The sequence below is a fragment of the Alexandromys fortis genome, unplaced genomic scaffold (assembly GCF_014885135.2).
Source record: "Alexandromys fortis isolate MF-2015 unplaced genomic scaffold, M_Fortis_MF-2015_v1.1 scaffold_189, whole genome shotgun sequence".
Lineage (NCBI taxonomy): Eukaryota > Metazoa > Chordata > Mammalia > Rodentia > Cricetidae > Alexandromys > Alexandromys fortis.
Window position 1 is genome coordinate 2,570,838 of NW_026068081.1, and position 17,741 is coordinate 2,588,578.

The 17,741-nt window shown below is 45.5% G+C and overlaps 1 protein-coding gene across 3 annotated transcripts in view; it reads left to right on the forward strand.

Moving 5' to 3' along the window:
• The window catches only part of Slc25a43 (solute carrier family 25 member 43), a 47,554-nt gene that overhangs the window by 15,120 nt on the left and 14,693 nt on the right, over positions 1-17,741 (forward strand). For all 3 annotated transcript variants that reach the window (XR_007588692.1, XR_007588691.1, XM_050121957.1), the window contains exon 4: positions 17,160-17,294. Coding sequence is in view for 1 of the 3 variants with exons in the window: in XM_050121957.1 (XP_049977914.1) it covers positions 17,160-17,294 (135 nt within the window). In the remaining 2 variants the exon portion in view is untranslated. The remainder of the gene's footprint in view (positions 1-17,159; positions 17,295-17,741) is intronic.

Consider the following 17,741-nt stretch of genomic DNA (forward strand, 5'->3'; position numbering starts at 1 on the left):
TTTTTTTTTTTTTTTTTTTTTTTTTGTGAGATACAATCTCACAGTATAACCCAGGCTGGTCTGGAACTCACTGTGTAGCCAGGCTAGCAAAAAGCTTGTGGCAACCTATGTCAGGGCTGAGCATCCTTGCATCAGCACCATCCTGTTCAGTTCTCACAGCGTTCTAACACCCTCTACCTTCACTGCCCTTCTTTGCAACATCTCCTTGATTCCTTGATCTTTTTTTTTTTTTTTTTGCAACGAGGCTCCAGAGGAGGTTTATTGGAAGAGGAGAGAAGGGGCAGAGGAAAGGGCAGAGAGGGGGAAAGAGACCAGTCCCTGGAGTTGAGTGGCAGAAGAGAAAGAGAGAGGGAGAGAGGAAAAAAAGAAAAGATTCCTTGATCTTATTTGCCTCCCTGGTAAGCTTCAAATTTGCCTAGTGTTTAGGATTGGAATGACAGTACCGTGCAAACCTACAGTGATGTGTGTAAAACAGTCCACCTTCTCCTCAGGACCACAGTACTACCCCTCCTTTAGCTTCACTTATCTCTTTATTTTAAGGTGTAATCATATAAGATTGCCACTCTCCAACCTCTCTATCATATTCAAATAGCAACCAAATGTTTCAACTCTTAGGAAAAGATTTTCTCTTCAGAAGTTATTTTCCTCATAAAAATCTTTATATTCTTTCCAGAAAAGACACCTTTTTGCAGTGCTGAGGATGGACTCTCAGATCTTGTGCATGCTAGGTGACTGTGCTACCACTGAGTTACAGCTGGAAAGATACTTTTTAAAGCTTCAGAGGAGGGGCTGGAGAGTTGGCAGCCCCCTCTTTTTATCTCCTTGGGTTCCGAGCACCCACATGGCACACACACATATGTGCAGGCAAAGCAGCCGTACACACAAAACTATAAAATACACCACTTAAATTTTTTTTCTCAAGAGCTTGTAAGAAGCAGGAAGAAAGCATGGAAAGTATGGCCATGTCCTAAGGTTTTCCTCATTATTGAAAATCCTAGATTTAGGGCTAAGGATGAAATGCAGTGATGAAACACTTGCCTAATGTGTACAGAGTTCTGGAGTCAGTCTCCAGCAACACACACATGCAGAGGCTTTAGGAATTTCTCTCACAGGTGGTGGTGGCAATACGCGCCTTTACAGCACTCAAGGCGGAGCTCTGTGAGTTCAAAGCCAGCATGGTCTACAGAGTGAGTTCCAGGATAGCCAGGGTTACATAAAGAAACCCTGTTTCAAAAAAAAAAAAAAAAAAAAAAAAAAAAAAAGAGAGAGAGAGAGAGAGAGAGAGAGAGAGAGAGAGAGAAAGAAAGAAAGAAAGAAAGAAAGAAAGAAAAAATAATCTCTTTCACTTTCTCACCTCTTATGATTCTAGTGTAGCTTATGTAGAATTTGGCGAGTTTAGCCACCCATCTGTAATGGACCTACCTAAGACCTGAACCTGGAGACCTAGGAGTAGGACTTTTCACCAGAAAAGGTTTAAGGAGTTCAGTGGTGCCTGGATGTGAAGGAGTGAGATTTCAGTCTTCTCCATGAGTCTTCAGCTTTACTTTCTAAACTATTTTCTATTTTCTAACACATTTACATTACTTTCTCTTTCTAGGAGCTAAAATAATGTCTTCCTCAAGGAGACTTGTCTTAGTCAGGGTTTCTATTGCTTCAACCAAACACCATGACTAAAGTAAGCTGGGGAGGAAAGGGTTTATTTGGCGTACACTTCTACTTCTTGTTCATCACTGAAGGAAGTGAGGACAGGAACTCAAACAGAGCGGAAACCTGGAGACAGGAGCTGATGCAGAGACCGTGCAGGGGCACCGCTTACTGGCTTGCTCCCCGTGGTTTGTTCAGCCTGCTTTCTTATAGAACGCAGGACCACCAGCCCAGGGATGGCACCACCTACAGTGGGCTGGGCCCTCCCACATCAATTACTAATTAAGACAATGCCCTACAGCTGGATCTCATGGAGGCATTGCCTCAACTGAGGCCTCTTCCTCTCTGATGACTTCAGATTGCGTTAAGTTGACACAAAACCAGTTACTGTAAGACTCTAACCAATACTTCATTGTATACTAGAATATTCCCATAATGGTCTGCCACCAATGATGGCAAGACACACTGGGAGTGCAAATTTGAGTGCAGTCCCAGTCATTCTTTCCTTGTGGACAATGCATACATACATAGAACTTCAGATGCTGCTGAGTGTGGCGGTGCATCCCTGTCATCTTAGTACTTGCGAGATAGAGCCAAAATGACCAAAACTTCAAGGCCATCCTGATCTATATAGCATCAAGAAAACAACAGAAACAGAGAAAAGAGTTTTCAGATAAATGCAGAATCATAGTAGTTGTTTTAAAAGATGCAGCGTAGTCAAGCTACAAAACAGGATTGGCAGTTAATTATGAATAACATCGTAAATACCATAAAATATAGTAAGTCAATTAACAGGTATATTAGCAGGATGTTATTTTATGGGTTAATAAATATAATACCTTGTCCATATTATCTATTTTTTAAAAAATTTACTAGCCAGGACAGAGCCAGGAGCTTTTCAATGCAAACAAGGCATTACTGTCTCTGACCACTAGGTGTCACTGCAGTAAATGCAGAGTATCTGAGCCGTGGAAAAAGGTATATGAGCCCGCAGCTCAATGACAGTTTCCAACCTCACAATCCCAGCTGGAAATCATTTTTAGTTAGGAAGATAAGGAGCCAGAGGCAACAGGAAACACCTCAAGTGGTTTTTTTTTTCTTGTAAAGCACACAATACAAAATTCATCAAAAAGAGAACACCATAAAAACCATCTGCCCCCACTAGATTAGGCGGGATTTACCAACTTAATTTGTCACAAGGGACTTGTACAGGGCAACCCAGCTTCTGTGACCTGAACACACTTAATGGTAACATTTGCATTCCATTGGTTTTCTCCATGGCACTGCCCAACAAGAAGCAAATCAACAGCAGGTGTCTGGTGGATCGCCAACTGAACGGGGACTTTTTCCCAGCACCCACAGAGGCTGGCGCCTTTGTCTGAGTGCCTGGTTGTCTTAATAGGCTTTTATCCAGATGCAGTCTGTCTGTTTCATACAGAGTTCCAGGCTGGAACTCTTCTGAACATTAATGACAATAATCACAAGTCTTGTTTAACCACCTGAGCTTACAGTCACTTTATTCTGTTTTTCTTTTTCTTGCTTGGCATGCTAGAGGATGGAGAGGTAAATAATTTATGCATGTTCATGTTTTGAGAGAATGTTTCTGGCGGAGGGGAGGAAGGGTCAGCTGCATGCCCAAGTGGAATGAAGTGCCTCTACCTGGTGTGGTTTTAGACTCTAATGCCACTGCCTGAAATCTCCTTCTCCATGCTTCTGGGCATTTTAACCCAAGCTTTTCCCAGATACAGCCTAGCCCTTCTGTCTGGATGACTACACCTGGCTAAGAGCCCGGGCCAGAAGATACTGGCAGTACCAAGTGTATTGAAGAAACAATATGCTGGACATAGTGGCATGACCCTTCAATCACAGTACTTGGGAGGCAGGGGCAGGTAGATTTCTGTGAGTTTGAGAATAACCTGATCTACCCAGCAAATTCAAAATCAGCCAGTGCTATATAATGAGTCTCTCTCTCTCTCTCTCTCTCTCTCTCTCTCTCTCTTTCTCTCTCCTCTTCTTTCTTTCTCCTCTCTCTCTCCTCTCTGTTTCTCCTCTCTCTCCTCTCTCTCTTTCCTCTCTCTCTCTCTCTCTCTCTCAAAGAAAAAGGAAGAAAGGGGAGGATTTAAGAAAAGAGAAATGTTGACAAAAATTAATTTATGTGCTTACGTATTAAGGCCTAAAGGATCTAGCTGGTTGCTGAGGAGGCCTAGAGTAGCATTCCCAGTGTCTGCCCTGCAAGCCAGCTACATGGAAGCAGTTCTCCCAGCTTCTCTAGACTGCCTGAGACTTTGTGCTGTGTGGGCTTGCCGTGCAACATGGCTGCCCTGCCTCTGAGCATCCAGGACCAAGATTCAGCCAAGGGAAGGGGAGCTTGAAACAGAAGGAAAGGTGCCCTGGAGCAAACACTGAGCCTTGAGTTCAAAGGAAGAAATATTCAAATGATAATCTTTGTCTAATAAACTTGATGGCCAACTCAAAAAAAAAAAAAAACAAAAAACAAAAAACAAAAGACAAAGGACCAAAGAATTCTGAAAATACATAATGGTTCCACAGGCAGGGTATGCGAGAGGGTAAGACAGGCTAGAGAACACTGTCCTGGGAATCTGGGGAGCAGCTGCCGACATCGGACCTGCAGTCCAATAGGCTTTCTGAAAGAGTCAGGAGGGAGGGCCATGTGCACCTGACCCGGCTCCACTCTGCCCAGCGCCCACTCTGTTCCTCATGTTGGGTGTCTCCATTTCATCAAACACAAAGCCATGTGTCAGCCTGCTGGTTTATACCGCGGTGGACTTTGTCCCCACCCCAGCTCACAAGGGAAGCAGGATTGGGCCAGGTCAGCATTTGAACTGAAAGTGCAGAAAATGAAGGACAAAGGTGGGACCCAAGTGGCACAGCTGAGTGAGCAGAGTACACATGGCCCGTGAATAAACAGAGGCCCCAGCCTGCTCAAACAGACTCCAATCTGACGGTGATGGTAGCCACCTCGAGCAAGCTTTGCTGAGTAGGACATCGTCACTTCCTCCATCCACTCAGAGCCTCTCGTGGTCCAAGCTATGTCTTGAGTCCCAGCCTTCCCCCTCAGTCCTAAGCCCAGCCTGCTGATCAGTACCACGGGCTATCACATCTTCGTGGTCACTTCCAACCCACTGAATACCAAGTTACTATCCTTCCCCTAAAACTGTCTGCTTAGAGTTTTCCCTTTCTGAGCCATCCTTGTCCCAGACAGCCAAGCCAAGCTTCCAGAAGTTAGGTTTGGTTCTGTGGGTCCCCTCATCCAATCAAGCCAAAGCCTGGTTTCATTTGCGCGCCTGACTCTCCCACACGAGCCCTTGCTCTCCCTGCTCTGACTCCAAATGAGGCCCTTATCAGCTCATACCATAGCACACGCTGTTCTCTAGGATTGACTCGGACAGTGATCGTTAGCACTGAGCAGGAAGATACAGTAGGCACTGGGCCAGCCATATATGCTCATTATGTCACCCAGTCCTTAAGAGTTCCCAAAGTGCCAAGCGAAAGCTCTTCTTACTAAACCTGTTTTATTACGGGCCACGGTGCACTCGGAGAACTTGAGGAAGTCGGCGCTCCCTGTCCACCATGAAAGTTCTGGGGCTTAAACTGGAGCCATCAGTCTTGGCAGCAAGCACCTTCACCTGCTAAGCCATCTTGCTGATGGAGCTGGGGAAACTAAGGCACTCAAAGGTTCTGTAGCTTACAAACCCTTCTTTAAGCAGCTGTGCTGGGATAAAGGCCAGGCAGTTTGCCTCCAGGACCCAGCAGCCCAGCCCGTGGGCTTCTTTCAGAACAAATGTTCTTTAGCCCTGTCTGTGTGGCTCCTTCTCTATCACCTTTAGAGAATAAAGGACAGCCCATTAGTCTGGCGTGTTTCCCTTACCAACTTCACTGTGCTTTTGTATAGAGGCCCTTTGTGTAGGGAGTTGCAAAATTAAATGTCTGTAGGAATTCAGAAGCAGCACAGACAGGAGAGCTAGGGAAACCCAGATAACAGACACTCAGCCCCCAAACAATAAGCCTTCAAATGCATTCTCAGCCGTCGTGCCTTTTGAAAGCATTCTGGAGAGCTAAACTCTGTGCTCGCAGAATGTGATTAGCATTTAAATATGCATACCAGAAAAGAGTGAAATGAGCCAGGGCGAGCTGCAGCTGAACTGCAAGCTTCTCTTCTGCAAAGGATGGTTGCCATTTAGAAATGCAATCCCAGTTTTCCAGGGAGCCCCTAAATCCAGATTTGGATGTAAAAATCTTTATATCTTGCAAGGTTGCAAATAAAAAAATACTGACAGGGCAAAGCAAAACATGCCTTCTTTTGGCCTCTGCGCAATTCAAGCATCCAATTGCAATAGTGAAGAAGTTCCCCTCCCCCAAGCCCTGAAGACCAAATGTATTTTATATTCAGGTCAACAGGCCTTTGTTCCTGCAGCTACCTCTGCCTCTCTAAAGGTTCAACTGAGCTTGCCTTGGGAGTAGTATCTGTTGCTTTTGTTTGCTGGCTTTTCCCATCCCTAAGGCACTTTCTTTCAGATAAAGGGGAATGACAGTTATTTGACCCTTTGAGAACCACAGTGCAGGTACTTCAGACCACTGGGAGGGGGGAGTTCTGGGGAAGAAGAAACTGAATTAACTATAGGGTACCTTCTCTGAAAAGGTAGATGCTGTTTTTCACAGACTCACACTTCTGCCCCCATGTCCAGGGGCATAGTAGCTGTATTCCAAGAAGTTTGTGGGTGTATAACTGCTTTTAAAGGATGCTCTTAGCCTATCCATGGGTCCCCTGATTCTGACAATTTCCAAAATCATAGCATTTTCTCCTGTCTCAACATCACTGTTCTGCTGTCCCTTCCCTGTCAAAGCTACCTCCTGATATCACTTCTTATTTTCCCAAGCAGGAGTAATCTCCTCCATCCCAGTGTTTTTAGCTCACTTAGCGCTGAGCTCTGAAACTCTGAAATCCAAAAATGCTCTAAAATCAGGAGCTTTGAGAAGCCATATGATGAAAAATTCCACAACTGACCGCATATAAAAGACTGCAAACAAAATACAGGTACACTAAAAAGATTGTATATGGGACTGGGGAGATGGTTACTACATACGCACAAGGGCCTCGGTTTGAATTCTCCAAGCCCATATAAAGCTAGGCATGATAGCGTACCTCTACATAATTCTAGCACTCCTATTTGACATGGGAGACAGAATTAAAAGAATCCCCAGAAACTCATGGCCTAGATAGCCTGGCACACACCGCAGTAAACAGGAACACTGTCTCAAATAAAACGGAAGCAAGGACTACATCTGAGATTGTCCTATGACCTCCACATATAAGCCATGGCACACACGTACTAGCACACATACATACACCATATATACATATACATATGCACATAATAATAAAAATTAAAATTTAATGCATAAAAGAAAAAATTATAGGACTGCATAAAATTAACTCCCTGCTAATAAGGTATATATGAAGCACAGCAATTTCATACTTAAACTTTGCTCCCATTCAAAGATCTCTCACCATGAATAACTATTCTAAAGTTAAGAAATGTTCAAAATTTGAGGCCCTTTTTATCCCAATCATTTTTAGACAAAGGATACTCAACGTATGTAGGGCTCTTAGAGACCATGTCACAAGAACCCGTATACTATGTCTGTTTCCTTTCTCTAAATGGCAAGCTCTTTGCCTGTGGGGGTCGATGTTACACTTTTGTGTGTCCCTGTAGCGTGTAGCCTCACGTAACTGGCACTTGATACTCGTTTAAAAATGAATACTGCTCAAGGCAGGCTTAGAAGAGCTCCCTGTGAGTACAGAGTTGAACCTTTATGCCACTGAGTGACTCTCAAGTCTGTGTGCTCGTCCCTACACAAGCTGAAGGCAAGAACGCCCAAGCCTACCCTCTCCCCAGCCTGCTTCCCTAAAGAAACCTTCTTAGCTCTAATACTACCTTCATGTGTCGTTCTGAGAATGCAGTCCCCTACTTGGGGCAACCCAGGGCCAAAAGCTGTGAACTACGATTGGCAAATGTGCTAAATGGAGGAGCCAGGCAGTGTCAAAGGTTTGTAATCCCAACATCTGGGAAGCAGAGGCAGGAGGATCAAACTTTTTAGATCAAGCTTCTCAGACGCGGGCTACAAAGCAAATTTAAAGCTAGCCTGGGCAATTTAGAGAGGCCCTTTCAGTCAAACAAGAAAAGATGCTCTCCCTACGTTCTGGCCTCCCATCATTTCGCATGGGCCTGGAGGCACTTGCGTTATCACCGCATAATCCAATTGATAGTCCTTGGCTGATGGTTTTTGGGAAACGCAGGGCTGTATCTGAATCTATGTCTTCGCTGAAGCTTTTGTCAGGGCTAGACACGTGAGGACTTATCAGAGATAATGACAGTAAAAAAGCCCTCCCTGAATTAAGGAATTGTAACGAACGATTTACCAGTTGCTGGTCAGCTAATCTCTACCAGGCAAATTCTTTAGTCCTCTTTATCGACCTCCAGAACAAATACCATCACGACTCTTATTTCAGGGGTGGGGAAATGAGGCCCAGAAAATGGCGGCTGCCTGCCCAGGAGTCACACAGCTAGTATGTGTTAAAGTTGCCTCTCTCCTTCCTAGGGGCTTTCCTTTGTCCACCAGGAAGTACAGAGCTCTTTCCTAAATGCTAAACAATTAGCTAATTTAGATGTTAGTTCCCTTACCTACAGAGAAGGAGGAAGCTGGACCTTGAGAACTGGCAGCTCGAAATTTCAGTGCACGAACAGTTGAGAAAAATAACAGTGTGAAAAACCCAGAAACTGACAGGCGGGAAGTTCAAAGTCAAGGCAAATTTGACATCCAGTGAGTGCCTGCTTCTCATTGTTAGATGGCACCTTCGCCCCGTGTCCTTCCTGGTGGAAGAAGCAGGACAACTCTTGGCATGGCTTTCTGACCACAAATCTCATTCCTGAGGGCTCTGGCTTCATGATCTTATTACCTCCCAAAAGGCTTCAACTCCTGAAGCATTACATGGGGGTTTAGGATTTCAACACAGAAATTGGAAGGAAACACAAATGTTTGGCCTGTAAAAAGCCTGGGTTTGGCCAGAAGCTGGTTACCTCAAATTAAAATGGGAAAAAATATTCTTATGAAAAGTGTACTATTCTGGCCCTGGAAGCCCCATTGGCAGTGTTACCAAGCATGAGAAGGAACAGAGGAGCGGAGGCACGGATCCTTTAGTCAGACAGAGACTGATCAGAGGACTGGGCAGAAAGGAAATCCTTAGAGTCCTGGAGGGAACCAGAGAAGACCCCAGGAAAGGTAAGGAAACTGCTGTCCCGGCCACTAGTAGAGGATGCTAGTGGAGTCTATGGTTCTGCCTCCTGGAGTGTCTCCTGGGTGGCACAGTATCTATTCTTAGTAAGAAGGCTGCTTTCCTAGCAGCCCACTGACAGCCTACAGTGCAGTGCTGAGTGCCGAGCTCTCGGGGTGGTGAGAGAGACTGTGACCCTTACCTCTGTTGCAGCCTCACTGACCCTGGCTCTCTGGAGTGTCCCAGGTGTTGCCGCCTTAGCAGTTCGAAGCAACGAATGCGCTGTGAAGCCAGGTGGATGGATGTCTGAGCATCTATGAGGGCGAGATGGGCTTTTGGGAGCATTGTTATTAAAGTGAAGGGAAAGAAAAACTGCCGTTCTAAAAGTAGACAGTGCCCTAAATACTTTGGGGATAGCGGTTGTTGATCAGGGGAAACAAGACTGTTCCTAGAGGGCAGGCAAGAAGGGACTAGGGAGGGCCTCCCCAGTTCCACTGAACTGAACTTTGCCCTTTTCTCCTGACCTGAGCTGGCTTGTTCCTTTGAATCCATAAAAAAAAAAAAATCTGTGAGTCAAAACAGCCAATCTGTGCTAAGCCCTGTCTAAACTGTAACAGTAGCTAAGATAAAGATGCTCTCCCACCTCCAGCGGCAGATTTGGAGATGAGGCACCTATTTTCACCAACTTTCCCGCCAATATAGCTGCCAGTTACCTATCTGCATGGCTGTGCCCCCCCTGGAGTCTTCAATTAACAGATAAGCTCACGGGGTTGAGACCCAGCATAGCCGCTAATCCTGTGTGTGGACAGGAATATGTCACAGGACCTCTAAGCCCCATCTATCCAGCATGAGGCAGAGAGCTGTGCCTTCTTCATGTGCCTGGGTGACAGACTAAATGACATTACTGAACGTTAGCAGGCACATTGCAAATACTGTTCTCATTGCAGCACCTCATCCCAGTCTACGCATAGACAGCAAGGAGGGCCTGATGAGAATGCTACAAAGCCAGCCCGGGTGTGTTTCTGTTTTCTGAACTTACTGTCAATGCATACATGAAACACCTACAAATGACAATACATATAGAACCTTAGGAACCCCTCCACTTGATAGCAATGCTGAGTGGTGATGGCAGAAGACGTCATTATGATTGTGTTGAGTTTGTTTAATGAGCATTTATTAATCGGGCCCAGTGGTGCAAGGCTGCAGAGACTGAGGCAGGAGGCAGGCAGATCATGAAGAGTAAGTTCAGAGCCAGCCTAGGTAATTTAATGAGAAACAGTCTCAAATTTTAAAACATTTTCTTATTCTGTCTGTCTGTCTGTCTGTCTGTCTGTCTGTCTCTCTCTCTCTCTCTCTCTCTCTGTGTGTGTGTGTGTGTGTGTGTGTGTGTATGTATGTATACCATGTCATTCATGTGGTGCTCAGAGGACAACCCACGGGACTCAGTTCTCTCCTTCCACCATGTAGGCTCCAGGCCATTAGGGTGGGCGTCCTGTGCCCTAACTGGCTGGGCCATCTCATCAGGTTTTAAAGCAAAATAAAGGGGGTCAGGGATACAGCTCGGTTGAAAAGTGCTTGCCTGACATGCACAAGGCCCCGATTTCCATCCCCAGAAAAGCAGACATTGAGTGAGAGGCCACCAAGCGCCAGTCCTGCATGTAACTGTATCCCCTCAGCCTCCTAGAAATTGCCATCTCCCAAATTTGGCTTCTTCATGTACATTCTCCCTCCCAGGCAGGATGTCACTGTCAAAGTTTGCTCTTAGAAAATTTAGCCATAGCTACTGGTTGGGGTGGGGGAGCCTCTCTGGCCCAAGCCCCTGGGCCTCTGCACAGTCTACCCATGCTTTCTCACAAGCTGCTCGCCCGCATCTCAAATGCTTTCTCTTGGAGGCTTAGCTGTGCTCTGGGCTTCCCCACCCCAAGCCCTCAGTAGCCACACTGGCACTGACTGTTTCTCTCCTCTCTTCCCAAGCACAAAACAAATCCGCTGTGTTTGCTCGCCTTTCCTAAAATGATGGCAGGCTTTCTGGGCAGCTCATCGTCCCTCAGGCCTGATGCTGAATGCAAGGCAGGTACACTGGCAGAATCGAGATGAGCTCATAGACACAACACTGCAGGGCAGCTGCCCATGCCCACTGTGTGACTCCCTCTACTGCAGAGCAACGGCTTCCCAGCTATAGGACAATGATATGGAGCCTGGCTACACCAACAGGGATATGAGTCATGCGAGTCACAAGGCAGAAAGATCTGTTTGCTGCAGTATAGTTGCCTTGCTATTGCTGCTGTTGATTAATTATTGATTCTTGTTTCATTTTTGTAATGATAATAAAATTATTCAGACAAAAAGTAACTCAGAAGAACAGGAATATTATTCAGCTTACAATTCCAAGTTCCAGTCTGTTATTGTGAGGACACTAAGGCAGGAACTTCAAGCATCATATCTACAGTCAAGAGCATAGAGGATAAACCCATCAGTCCTCCCTCCCTTCCTTCCATTTGAGGTCAGATAGCTTTCTTTACCTCTACGCAGTTCAGTTCACTAAAAAAATATGTCTTAAGAGTGACAGCCTCTCCATCCAGATGGAGCAGCCACATATTCTTAATTATGGCATAGTATTCTATAGCATGATGTCTTATTTCCTACTGGGGAGCATCCAGACTTATCTCTAGTCTTTTGCTCTTACTAACACTGCAGTAGCGAATATCCTTGTAACATACATTGTTCCATATATATGCAGATATATTCCTTAAGGTAGTAGTATTTTGGCCAAAACGGTTCATAGTGGGCTGGGTATATATAGTCATTTTGTAGAGTCTTTGACATGCACAAAGCCCTAGGTTCCATCCCAGCACTCGCGAAATAGAGACAGGAGAATCAGAAGTTCAAGGTCATCCTCAACTATGTAGTGAGTTCAAGACCAGCTTGGGTTACATGAGACCCTGTCATCAAAAATTATTCAAGTATATGTGGTGGTTTGAAAGAAAATGGCCCCCATAGGCTTTAGAGAGTGGCACTATTAGCAGGTGTGGCCTTGTTGGAGTAGGTGTGGCCTTGTTGCAGTAGGTGTGGCTTTGTTGGAGGAAGAGTGTCACTAGGGAGTTGGCTTTGAGGTCTCAGAAGCTCAAACTAAGCCTAGTGTGGCTCATTATCACTTTCTGCTGCCTGTGGATTCAAATGTAGAACTCGGCTCCTTATCCAGCACCATGTCTGCCCGCATGCCACCATGCTTCCTACCTTGATGATAAAAGACTAAACCTCTGTAACTGTAAGCCAGCCCCAACTAAACGTTTTCCTTTATAAGAATTCCCAGGGTCATGGTGTCTCTTCACAGCAATAGAACCCTAACTAAGGCAGTATCTTTGTAAGTATTGCTTAACCATTTCAGTATTCATGGAAAGAATATTTAGCCAGTGCTACCTCTTCTGAAAGGTCTGGAAATTTTAGAAACTTTCAAATGCTTAGCTTTGAAGTGTTTGGTTTTTTTTTCCCTTTTTTTCCAATATATAGTAAGCACCTACAGTGTGAAAGAAATGTTGGTAGACTTTGGGAAAGACCCATGTCAAGAAAGATGTGGTCACTGGCCATGTGGTATTTGCAGTCTCAGCAGGATAGGGAGCTACCGAGAGAACACAGGAAATAATGATACACAATAGACCATTACAAATCCTTACCAAGTGCCATGAAGAACATGGCAACCAAAAAGTGTTTGATAAGCTCAGTATCTGAGATTTCCCTGAGAAAATGCTAGTTCTTCTGATCCCTATGACAAACTTGACGAGACAGAGAAAAATGGCAGGAAGGCACGTGGAGTTGGGCCTGCTGCAAGGATTACGTAAACTGGAAAGGGTCTTCAGGGTCATTTCAGCCTCCTTCATAGCCATGGGAGGAAACTAAGGTCCAAAGCCGTCACTGACTTGTCAAGGCTATACCACTAGTGGCCAGCGGGGCCTAGTTCTCCTGATCTCTTTAGGTGATGTTATAGTGCAGGATCCACCATGCTCCCCCCGAGGGTTGGGGACCTGAAGCCGGTGGCTACATCTTACTTAGCCTAGAGAGTTGCCTGGGTCTGTGTAGAAGAAACCTTAAGTTCAGGCCCTTGTGACTAGCCATCTACTACGTTCTGTTCTCTTTGCTAGTAGGATATAATTTAAGAACAAGCTAGCATTCCAGTCTAGCAGGTTGGTTTGGTCTTCAGCATACTTGTCTCTTCTCCAAGTTTAGAAATGGTAATAATGACCTTAATGATGGTGGTTACTTATTTAGTGCCTGCTCTATATCAAGTCCAGTTCTAAGCACTTTGCATGTGCTAAATTATTTGATATGAATAACAATCCTATAAGGTACATGTTATTATTACTCCATTTTACAGGGGAAAGAGGGGGGCTCAGACAGATCAAGGCATTTGCTGGAGGTCATAGGCTGCTGTTGCAAGCTGTCTAGCTCCAGTGCCTAGTATGTGACATGAAAGTAGCAAGCCCTGCAGGGAGGCACAGTCAGGATGTAGATGAGGAGATGGATGGGACAGGAAAGCTGAATGAAATCAAGGAAGGGGCTATTTACCGGAAACACAACAGAGGACTGAAGGAACCCAGAAGAGGACTTGCTTAATGTATACAAGGTCCTGGAATCAATCCCCAGCACTACAGGAAAAAAAAGGTACCAAAGAATCAACAAAAGACCACATCAAGGACCAAGATGCCTTATGGTCCTGTTCATCACAGTCCCTCGGATCATTAATGCCTCTGCTCGCTTGCCTGCTCCTTTATGTCCAGGCCACCAGCATCCTGTTGGCTTCAGGTTCCTTGTTCCCATGTTCTCTGTGTCCCTTCCTCCCTCCCTCTTCCCCCACTCTGTGAGTTTGTCTGTGTTGGTACATGTCACATGTTGGCCCATGTGTGTGGAGGCCAGAGGTCAATGTTGGGTGTTGCTCCTCTGAAGCCATCCACCTTGTTTTCTGTGAGAGTCTCTCTGAGACCTTGCACTAGGCAAGTAGGCTGTGCTAGAAGAACATGAGTCACCAAGCCCATCGTTTTCCATGGGTGCTGGGAACTGAAACCAGACTTTGTACAATAGACATCTTACTGACAGTACTTATCTCTAGCCCCTTATCATTCTTTTCTTTGACAGGGTCTTTGAACTTGATATTCTGGGAATGACCTTAAAGTTTTGACATTGCTACCTTCAGCTCCCCAGTGCTGGAATTATGGATGTGTATCCCCATGCCCAGTTCATGTGGTGCCAAAGAAGGAGCCCAAGGCATTGTTAGAGTGCCAAGCAAGGACTCTACCAACTGAGCCACAACTCCAGGCCCCTTGGTTTTCATTCTTGTGGCTTTCTGACTCCCATTCTGAAATCCATGCCACTTGTCCCCTAAGCTTATCCTCAACCCCACAAACTCCCTCCAATTCACACTGCTCAAGATGGATGCCTGGGAGAGCAGCTGGGGGCACATAGAAAGTTCATGGCCTCAAATCTGCACCGCTAGTCTTCAAGTGTCCTTGGCACATCTTCATAACAGCTTTTCCAAATCTTACCAGACTCCTCACTGCGCACCCGCCACCTTCTCCCTAGGTGGATAACCTGGTTTGCTCTTTCTTGGGGAAAGTGGAGTGATAAAGAAACTCAACCTTTTGTTTCTTTGTGCTATTCCCTCCTTCCTGGTGGTGCCCTGGGCATCACACCTCCGTTCCTCTTGGGCATCTTTCCTCCTTAACAGATGAATACATTCAAGTCCCATCCACCACGGAAAACACATTTTCTTCCTCCAATCCTAACTTGACCTTTCAGAGCGCTGCCCCCTCCCTTATTCCCAAACAGTCAAATTAGCTTGTTTTGGTGTGGCGTTCTCGAAGTTTTAGATGGATGTAAAGATTTGTGTGACTGCCACCACAATGAAGACATGAACTGTTCAGTCAATCCCCAAATTCTCATGCACTCCCTTTACAGTCAAGGCCTCCAGGAGAACCCCTAAGATGGTAACATTCCGTGTGTTCTCCATCCCTGTGGTGTTCCCTTCTGAAAATAGTGCACTCCATGTCGTGCCTCTGGAGTTATACATGCTGTTGTATTCAGTGATTGCTTTAGGATTTCTATTTAATTCTATGCGTGTGTGTATGTCTGCGTGTGGCTATGTACCCATGAGTGTGGATGCCTACGGAGATCAGAAGAGAATATTAGATTACCCTGGAGCTGGAGTTACAGGCAGTTCTGAGCTACCCGATGTAAGGTTCTGGGAATTGAACTTAGCCCTCTGCAAGAGCAGCAAGTGTTCTCAACCACTGAGCTACCTCTCCAGCCTCCAGCCTGTTTTTTATTTTTTTCTATAGATTTGTTTTCATTTAAATCATGTACAAGGGGGTGGGTATATCCACCTGTGGGGGAAGCTTGCCTCAGCCTCACAAGTACCATGATTAAAGAGACAAGAGCGTTCCTTTCAGGAATTGAACATTTAGATGAGGACAGAATTTTATCAGTAGTTCTGGGGGGGGGGGAAGTTATGCAATCCATGGAGTGCCCGAAGAAAAGATGACCAAACTGAGAATGAGGGCCAGACTGAAATTGGCATAGACTGTCCTTTTTGCATTCTCTTATTCTTTGAAAAGTTTATACACATATACAAGTATCATGGTCACATCCACCCCTCCCTCCCTCCTTCCAACTCTCCCTGGACCATCCCCACAGCATCTCTCCCCTTCCCCACTCAACATCTTCTTTTTCCCTTTTCTTTTTAAAGTTTCCTAAGATGATGGTGAGGCTGGGCTAAACCTGACCACCAGGTGCCAGTCTCTAGTAAAAGTAGAGGATGGCCAGGAGGTCCAGAGATGACAGCAGGAAAAGGATGTAGAATAGCCTGGGCCCCAGATGGGCACTTTTGTCATGAGAGTGAAGCGGACAGCAATGCCACAGTCCCCCTGTTCTCAACCCTGTGACATTTGTGCTGTGGGAAAAAAGCCCCTACTTGGTGGCTTCCCAGAAGAGGAAGCAGTTTAGATAAGGAGTCAAGACGACACCAAAAGAAGGTTACAGTCTGGGGCTGAGGAGATGGATCAGTGGTTAAGAGCACTGACTGCTCTTCCCGAGGACCCAGGTTCAATTCCTAGTACTCACTTTGCAGCTAGCAACCATCTATAACTCCCATTCTAAGAGGGTCTGATGCCCTCACATGTACATGGTACACAGACATACATGCAGGCAAATCTCCCATATAGGTAAAATAAATATAAATAAAACTCAAAAAGGTTAGAGGCATAGGAGTATGTAACAGGTCCATTGGACATAGGCTGGGATGGAATGCAGGTATAAAATTGAGTCTATCCAAAATACCTGCTTTCTTTTAAGCAAAATACACCACAAATATGTGAGCAAGGCATCATGGTCCTATAGCAAATCAATTATTTGTTCTAAATTAGGCATGGTGGCTCATACCTGTGATCTCAGCATTTAAGAGGCTGAAACAGAAGTGTGGTGACTCCCAGCCAAACTGGGTTACATAAGAAAGGCTTTGTTTCAAAAAACTTTTATTCTAGCCAGGTGGTGGTGGCTTTAACCCCAGCACTTGGGAGGCAGAGGCAGGCAGATCTCTGTGAGTTCGAGACCAGCTTGGTCTACAGAACAAGTTCCAGGACAGCAGACGGCCAGGGCTACACAGAAAACCTTATCTCAAAAAAAAGGTTTTTTTTTTCCCTTCTAATGTAGAAATAGGAGCGGCGGGCCGCTTCCTGCCATCTGGCTCCCAGCTAGCTTACCAACAATAATTACATGGAACCTGTATTCTTTTAAACACTGCTTGACCCATTAGCTCTAGCCTCTTACTGGCTAACTCTCACATCTTGATTCACCCATTTCTAATAATCTGTGTAGCACCACGAGATGGTGTCTTACCAGGAAGGATCTTAACCTGCGTCCATCTTAGAGAGGAGAGCTATATCGTCTGGGTCTCACTTCCCTTCTTCCCAGCATTCTGTTCTGTCTACTCTGCCTATCTAATTTTCTGTCCTATCAAAGGCCAAGGCAGTTTCTTTATTAACCAATAAAATAACACATTGACAGAAGACCCACCAACATCATTCTAAGACCATGGAAGAAGATGAACTCTGAAGTTACTATTTTTTTGCCACCATCTAGACACAGATCCATACCCAAAACCCTGCTCATTTTGTGTCAAACATTAAATTTCGAGTACTTCAACCACTCCCTAATACCTTTCTTTTCCTGCCAGGCTCAGAGTCCTTATCTTCCCCATCATGGAGGAGTAGATGTCCATTTCTCAGGAGCAGTGGACTGCTTCCGGCAGATAGTGAAGACCCAAGGGGTCCTGGGCCTCTGGAGCGGACTGACAGCTAACTTACTGAAGGTGAGGAGGGTGGCCTGTCTCCTGCTTCTCTGCTTCTTCCGCTTCTTTCCCTTCCTTATCATGCTAGTAGGATTCACATGAAAATACCCCATCTACCACTAATGGACACAGCCCATCGACCCTGATGGATACAATGGGGGAGAATCTAACACCCAATCCTAGAAGAGCTGAGCATTTAGTCTGATCTAGAATTTTCCTGTTGATTTAAGAGCGGAGGCGGCAGGGCTGTGTCCCCGGCACCCGGCCGCCCGCATGGCTAGTTTATGCCCAGAAATAATTACACGGAAACTGTATTCTTTCAAACACTGCCTGGCCCGGCTAGTTCCAGTTTCTTATTGGCTAGCTCTTACATATTAATCTAACCCATTTCTAATATTCTGTGTAGCTCACGAGCTGGCTTACCAGGGAGGATCTTAACCTGCATCTGTCTGGAGCAGGAGAATCATG